General features: G+C 43.0%; 1 protein-coding gene across 1 annotated transcript in view; it reads left to right on the top strand.

Annotated features, from left to right (window-relative positions):
* Positions 1 to 6251: 6251 nt before the first annotated feature.
* Tma16 (translation machinery associated 16 homolog) overlaps positions 6252 to 8081 on the top strand; it is a 13221-nt gene continuing 11391 nt past the window's right edge. The window contains exon 1 of the mRNA XM_050162244.1: positions 6252 to 6388. Coding sequence (XP_050018201.1) covers positions 6386 to 6388 — 3 coding nt within the window. The 5' untranslated portion in view covers positions 6252 to 6385. The remainder of the gene's footprint in view (positions 6389 to 8081) is intronic.

Genomic DNA, 8081 nt, shown 5'->3' with positions numbered 1-8081 from the left:
ATGTAGCAGCTAATTCCATATTAAAAGACACCTTATCATTTCTCTCCAGAAAGCACAGGTCATAAATAAGTCAAAAGAAAAATTACTATTTTATATCACATGTAGGGTCAGGTTTATAAAAAAATATCTGAAATTCAAAAACTAAATTAAATGACAGAGAAGACTAGACATTGCCAAAATCAATCCTGAAAAAAAAAAAATTACTGAAGGGCTAAGCTGTTGAGAGTACGGTTGTCATTTCAAAATGCTTCCAGGAAGACTAAGCAGTGAGGAATGAGGGAGTGAGGCAGGTGAAGGCTCTGTGGGGTGGGAGGTGGCAGCTTCGAGGGTCTGAAGAAGCTAGACCCCATATGGTGAGGCAGTACCCATGGATCTCAGGGTCCAGCTAATGCACAGGGCCTGGGAACAGGACCAAGAGGAAGTGTTCTCAAGCAAGCGACAGCCTGCAACTCTCCACCAGCAGAGGGCGCGCTTTCTCAAGTGCTCTCTCCTGTTTTCAGATTCCTAGGAAGGATGCAGATGTGGTAAAGGGGAACTTTTTGTAATACAAAGGCGAGGACGTGGTAGCTGACTCCATCAACAAGATTAGTTTAAGGTAACAGGGCCAGAAAAAATAAGGCACAGAGCAGTGCGCCTGTGGCACCAGAAAGTCTTCAAAAAGAAAAGTGTGTGTCCCATGCCGTTAGGAATAGACTCATCTATTGATCCACCAATCTATCTATACCAGTAACTATTTATCTATAGTCATGGGTATCCAGAAGAGTAAAAGTACATATTGCCACTTAGTGTCTTAGAGCCCCTGTTGCTGTGAAGAGGCGCCATTATTATCAGCAGCTCTTATAAAGGGAAGTGTGTTATTGGGGCTGACTTACACTTTCAAAGGTGTAGTCCGTTATTGTCACGGCAGAATGCATGGCGACACACAGACACACATGATACTGGAGAGGGAACTGAAGGATCTGTTTCTTCTGGACCGGCAGGCAGCAGGAAGAAAGAGACAGAGTGGCCTGGCTTGAGCATCTGATACCTCAGAGCCCACCCTCAGAGACACACACCCTCCAACCAGGCCACACCTCCACCATCAAGGCACACCTCCTCCTACTGCTACTCCCTTTGAGTTTAGGGGGCCATTTTCATTCAAACCACTACATCCAGCAAGGGAGAATAAAATTACTTGTAAAATATGAATGGGAAAGATTAAGTTTTGGGAAAGAAATGAATGAGGGCTAGGGAGTTCTGTTCTAGAAGGGTGGGACCTAAGAAAATGGAGCCAGCAAATGAAGCAGAGTAAAGTCTCAAGCAATAGCCAAAGTTATTCAGAGCATCAGACAATCTAGATTATGGTGGCCAAGAGGAATCACGTGAGTAAAGTGGACAACACAAGGGAACACCACACGTGATAGGCAAGCTGCACCTGTCCAACACTTGCTTTTCCATAAAGGCAGCCCCTAATACCCATACACCCAAAGAGTCTGGAATGTTCGGGTGCAAACTCCACCCCAACTCCCCCATGGGCGGCTCTGGCCCTGAGAAAGCCCGCCATCTGTGGCTCCACCACTGAGAGCATTAAAAAGCCCCATTTCATGGGTTCCCCTCATGGTTTTCCCAACTTCCCCTGGGCCACCCAGGAAGCTCTGCTCAGAGCAACCCTGGATGTATTAATTCGGTTTGATTGGGTTATCACATTGGCAGTGGAAGATTCCCAATAACCATGGATTTGATTCAGTTAACAATGGCGGATGATCTGAAGTAAGCTCACTCCTATCCGCCTGTCTGCTGCCCCTGGCATTCCAAGAACAAGTCCATATTTTGAAGAAACTGAGATGACAAGACATTTGTCTTGTTTTCATGGACTTTTCTCACACGCATTTAGAAATCTCACACAGCTCCAATCTTGCTTGGCTCATGTCCCAACACTAGATGAACACTTTGGTTGATACAGTGATTGACATGCAAGCCTGGGAACCTGAATTTGATTAGCAGAACTGACAGAAATATAGACATCTGTAGGAGACAGCCATGATAAGCTAAATATGAACAAATCACCCAAAGGAAGTTCTTTACTTCTAACCGTTATCACCTGCCAGTGTAGGACTCAGCCATTGATTAAATTTAATAGAGGCCTGAGTCTCAGTAATTTACCCTGAAGTAATACCTGTTGCAGGAAGGACCATAGACTAAGATTACCTGAGCACCACCCAAGAACAGACCATCCAAAGGAAATGCCGAACGTTCCAACCACCGTAGATAGGATCACAAGTAGCACACACTCACCAGGACACCCCTACACTCACCAGGACACCCCTACACTCACCAGGACACCCCTACACTCACCAGGACACCCCTAGACAAGTGTCAGCCAACCTCAGAAACCCCTCACCCCCACTTTACTACTATAAAAACCCAACTCTAACTGAGCTCGGGGCTCTCCGTTTATCCCAATACATTGGGTTGTGGAGAGACCGAGTTTGCAAACTTGCATAAAATAAAGGCTCTTTGCTTTTACATATGGGACTTGGTCTCCTTGTTGGCTTTTGGGGGACTTCGCAGATTTGGGATAACAACATCTATGTAATCCCAGCACAGTTAAAGTAGAAGTGGGCAGATTTCTGAGGCCCACTGGAAAGCCAACCCAGCCTACTTAGCAACTTCTAGGTCAGAAAGAACCGCCTTTTCAAAGAAAAGTTACTGGCTGTTGGAAGCACAGCCTAGAGTAAGCATTGGAGAAACCAGACCTGCTTAGCTCATGAGTCTGTTTCTTCAATGGAAGGAAGAATGGCGTCTGGTCACCTGAATACAGAACTTGAAGTGTTTAACAACCTGGCGATCCTTTGCTATTCTAGTAGGAGCCAGCATCCACCTGAATTTTCCCAAGATCCTGAGAATTCTTTAGACCCTAAGCCTGGGCTTTGCCTTTCAGTGAATAGAACTCGCACTATGTGCTTCGCCTTCTCCACCAATAGAATCCGCCCTTCCTTGTGCCTCTTACAAACTCTTCCCTAGCTCTGAGCACTGTTTGCAAATCAATACAACTCAGCCTTAGGATAAAGGTCTTGGGTACTTTGGTAGAGTGGCTATTTTGCAAGGGATTACTGTGTAAGAAAATTAAACCATGGGATCAAACTCTTTAGAAGTTTTGATCCAGTCTGACTGATCAAGTCCAGTTGTACCAAGTTTTCCTTCTTACCGCTCTACAGTTGGCTTCCCTGACGGCTGTGAGTGCTTCAGGGGCTCCTGCACATGAGGAACCACATCAGAGATTTTCCCTGGACTCCACATGCTCCCCCCCACAAAGATAAAGGAAATGAAGATGACAACAGATACATCACACAACCAGGTGATTATAAAACAAAAAATATAGGAAAAAGGTCTAATTTTACAGGAAAAACTGAATAAGGAGATGGAAAATAAAAAGAGAGGCTAGAAGATAGAGAAGGCAAGATGTTCCATATCCAGCCAATCCAAATCCTACCTGGAAATTCAAAGGGGCCACAGAATATCAAAAATGAATAAGGGAATGCCAAAACCCAGGAAACAACAGAAATTAAGAAATGATTCTACAAGGAAATTGGTCTGTCCACAAAGGAAAATAAACTAAAAAAAGATGATTGAAGAACCATTTCCACAATGGCTGAGAGTATTGAAAACTTTTTTAAAAATACTTATTTCTCTTTGAAGACAGTCTGTTGACATATTTGCTAATTGTCATTTTGGTCTTTCTGCAGTTTATTTTTGCTGTTCTTTATAAACTCTAGATATCGGCCTCCCAGTTTGAAGCACGGATGGCAGATTTTTCTCCCATCCTGTCAGCCGTTTGTTCAGCTTGGCTTCCTTTACAGTGTAGAGACTAAATTAGTGGCACCTGTGCTGTTGAAGCCCGGACCAGAAATGTCTTGCCTAACCTACATCATGAAGTTTATCTGTTATGTTTTCCTTTAGTAGTTTCAGCTTCTAAATTAAAGTCATTGGTCCACTTTGAATTGATTTTCATATCGCATTTCAAGGTGACAATATGGGCCTGCTGTCATTTTTCTGAAGGCGTACGTACATTGACATCACTGCCACTGTTAAATAGCCAGCCTTCTGTCCACTTTACTTTATGCTAACAGCTGTGTGAGATAAATTCTGGTCTTCTGTTCTGTTTCACTGGACTACATGTCTGTTGTGCCTGTACCATATTCTCTTTGTCACAATAGCATTATAGTGTAATCTGAGGTTATGTATTGTGTTCTTTTTCTGTAGTGTTGCTTTGGCTATTGGTGATCTGTTATGTTTCTATCAGTGTAGGAATATGGAGACCCTTTCTATGTCTGTTTCTTCTATAGTTTCTTTTGGCAGTATCTAGAAATTTTCACTGTAGGGTTCTTTCATTTCCTTGGTTAATGTTATTCTTGCTATGCCCATATTTGTAAAGTCCTCTAAAATCAACAAGGAGACCGAGTCCCATATGCAAAAGCAAAGAGCCTTTATTCTACACAAGTTTGCAAACTCAGACTCTCCATGTCCAACGTATTGAAGTAATCAGAGAGCCCTGAGCTCAGTTAGAGTTGGGTTTTTATAGTATTAAAGGTAGGGGTGAGGGATTTCTAAGGTTCAGGACCCCTGGTTGGCTGATATTTGTCTAGGGGTGTCCTTGTGAATGTGTCCTGGCAGGTGATCCTATCTACGAAAGTGAGAACTTCAGGAATTTTCTTTTGATTGTTCCTGGGCAGTACCTGGGTAATCTCAGTTTATGGTCCTTCCTGCAATCAGGTATTGCCTCAGGGAAAACTACTGAGATTCAGACCTCTATTGAGCGTATCACGGCTGGGCCCTACAATTCCTATGTAAGTGTTTTACATTTGGGGGGAGTTATTATGAAAGGGATATTTTCCTAATTCCTTTGCAGTGAGTTCATTATTGGTAGATATGAAAGCCCCTGGTTGTTTTGAAAGTCAGCTTTGTATCCTGCAAGTTTACTGAAAGTGTCCACTAGATTGAAGAGTTTTCTGGTAGAGATTATAGGGTCTTTTAGATATGGATAATATAGTTTATCATAGGGATAATTTGATTTCTTTCTTTACTTTGTATACTTTCATATCTTTCTCTTTTCTTATTGCTCTAGTTAAGACTCCAAGTGCTGTACTGAGAAAGAGTGCCAACAATGGCATCCTTGGTACAGATTTTAAAAGAAATGCTTAAAGTCTCCCATAGCAAAATGTTGCTTATATGTTTGTTGTACATATCCTTTATGATTTTGAGATATGTTGTACCTGTTCCTAATTTCTCCAGGACTTCTACCATAAAGGCATGTTGATCTTTGATAACTACATTTTTTGTGGTCATGTGATTCTTTAGGTTTATATGTATAGTGTAATTGTGTTATACTCACTGATATGTGTACATTGAACAAACCTTGCATCACAATGAAGCTCATCACTTAGTCATGATGTACAATAATCTCAATGCATTTTAATTCTATTGTGTATTTTGAACACATTTGAATTATGTAATATATTTTGAATTTGTTTAGTTTGCAATTATTTTGTCCACAATTTTTGTAGCTCTACTCATCAGGGAAATGAGTCTATAATTGTTGTGTTTTTATCCAGTTTTATTCAGGATAATACTGGCTTCATAAAATGAATTTGGTACTCCTTCATTTTCTATTTTGAGAAAAAAATTCAGAAGTGTTTGTATTAGGACTTTTTTTTTTAAAGTTTGGTACAATTCAGTCATGAGTCCCTCTGATTCTGGGTCGTTTTTGGGGGGAGACTTTTAATTTCCGCTTCAATGTCATTGCTTGTAATAAACATGTTTAATTATATTTATATCTTCAGAGTTTAACTTTGGTGTGTCAGACACGTTATTAGCTCTTCAGAATATGAATTTCAAAGTATTCCTTAATAACCTTATAGATTTCATTCGAGTCTGCTGTTACAAGTCTCCTTTTATCTTTCTTCTACTATTGGAAAAACGAAGGTTGATCTTCGACAACTCTGGGACACAGCGCATGGCATCATTAAGATCTCTAGGGAGCATCCAGGTCCCGTGATGTTTTCTCCGGACAAGGCGCTCGCCCCTGGAGAGCTGCCTCCTGGCTGATGCTCAGCACGGCCTTCCAGACAAAAACACGAGAAGACAGAAATACGCGCATCCTCGGGCACGACTGCCATCTCTGGGCCAGTGTAACAACTGTAAATCCACGGCGGACGGAAAAAAACAAGTCTGGATTTCCGGGGACGTTTTAGAGAACGCACTGGCCCCTCCCCTTCCGGTCCGTTCCCAGCCGCTTTCCCCAGACCCACGTGTGTTTGCACAGGGCTGAAGTTGGAGGTGCTGCGGCGGGAGTCCGTGAGGTGGTTGTGTCTGCACGCCGCGGGGCCTCGGTGGCCAGGACATCGCCATGGTGGGTGGCGCGGTCGCTGATTGTCTCGGGAGGCTCTGGTTGGGTGAACGGGAATGGTAAACTCGGACCCGGGAGAGGCCGGGACGCGGAGCGGCTGCCTGGGCGGTGCTGGCCGTGGGTGTCTGTCCCGGGATCGGAGCGCTCTCGCGCTTCCCCACCTCCCTTTGAGTGTCTGCCCCGGGATTGGAGTGATCCTGTCCTTCCTCACCTCGCCGTGGGAGTCTGTCCTTTGATCGGAGCGCTCCCGCGCTTTACCTCGCCTTGTAGCGTGGTCCGCTTTCTCGTGTCTCCTTCCCCAGAGGAAGCCCTCCACCTTTACATCTTCACTAATACCACATTTCTGGGTCCACCCACCTCTGCCCCTCGGCGGATACACATCCTCCCTGTCCTGGGCACAGCCCCCCACGGGGTGTATCGGTCCACAGCCCTTCGGTGGCCCGTTCTGACCGCAGTCCTGCTTCTGCTCTTACCCCGTTCCTTCTGGGCAACGATGTTGTTTTGTCAGTATTTTCAAACAAAGTAGTTACTTAAGAGTGTTCATAAAGCATTTATGTGTATACTTGAGTATAAGGGGCTCATTCACAGAATCCGAATGTTATGCTTATAATTGATTGGTGGTTTTGTTTCTTTAACTTAAAATCTTTGAAAGCTGTAAAGCCGTTACAAAATTTCATGCTCCTCTTACACTGAAAATTCTAAGGCTTTAAAAGAAAACTTGTGTGTAGTTATCCCAGTGGGAACAGGGAGTGACAGAAATGGAAGTGAGTCCTTTGGTAACTTGAAAACTGCTAAAAAAAAAAATTATACACACCTTGATTTCTTTGCAGTATTTTTTTTTTTTTTTTTTTTAGTATTTGTGGCAGATTTCTCTCCAAACCCTGCCCAACTCTTGGAGTTGATATGTATAAAATCCTTATCATTAAAAGTGAGTCGTTGTGGGGCTGGAGAAATGGCTCAGTGGTTAGGAGTTTGTTTGCTGTGCAACTATGAGAACCTGCGTTCAGATCCTAGAACCCAGGAAACACACAGGTACACAGCCATAGCCAGACTGCTCTGCGGTCAGAAACAGGAGGCTCGCTGGGTCTCTGTGGCTGTCAGGCTAGCCCAAAAGCATAAAATCCTGCTCGGGGAGAGAACCACCTCAAAGAAATAGAGGTGAGCAATGGAAGGGGATGCCTGATGCCCTTCTCTGGCCTCTGTGCATGCACAACACAACACACACACACACCAAACATACTTAAAAATCAATCAAGTCACTAGAAACATCCTACTCTCAGAAGGAGGGGATTGCATGATACATTAAAATAGCCTACCACATTTGGCAAGTTTTTGCTTGATTTATGTTTCCTTGAAAAATTTTTAATCCCTTTTCTCATTTGCCCCTTCATCCTCCAGATATATAGAACAACACAAAAGGATTTGTGTGCTGGGTTTTTATGGTTTTAAAGTTATTTTTTGTATATAACCAACTTCCAGTTATACCTTGGATTTTGGCCTTGTACATGTTGTCTCTGTTCAGATTTATGGAAAAGTGTTCAGAGAATTGTCAGAAGAATGAATGCATGTGTGAATGAGGAATTGATGGACATTTTAATCACTTGGAGAGTTTTTTTTATTTTTTATTTATTTATTTATTTATTAAAGATTTCTGTCTCTTCCCCTACACCGCCTCCCATTTCCCTCCCCCTCCCCC

The sequence above is a fragment of the Alexandromys fortis genome, unplaced genomic scaffold, assembly GCF_014885135.2.
Source record: "Alexandromys fortis isolate MF-2015 unplaced genomic scaffold, M_Fortis_MF-2015_v1.1 scaffold_110, whole genome shotgun sequence".
NCBI lineage: Eukaryota > Metazoa > Chordata > Mammalia > Rodentia > Cricetidae > Alexandromys > Alexandromys fortis.
The sequence above is the reverse complement of the archived record's forward strand: the minus strand, read 5'-3'. Positions and strand labels throughout refer to the sequence as shown.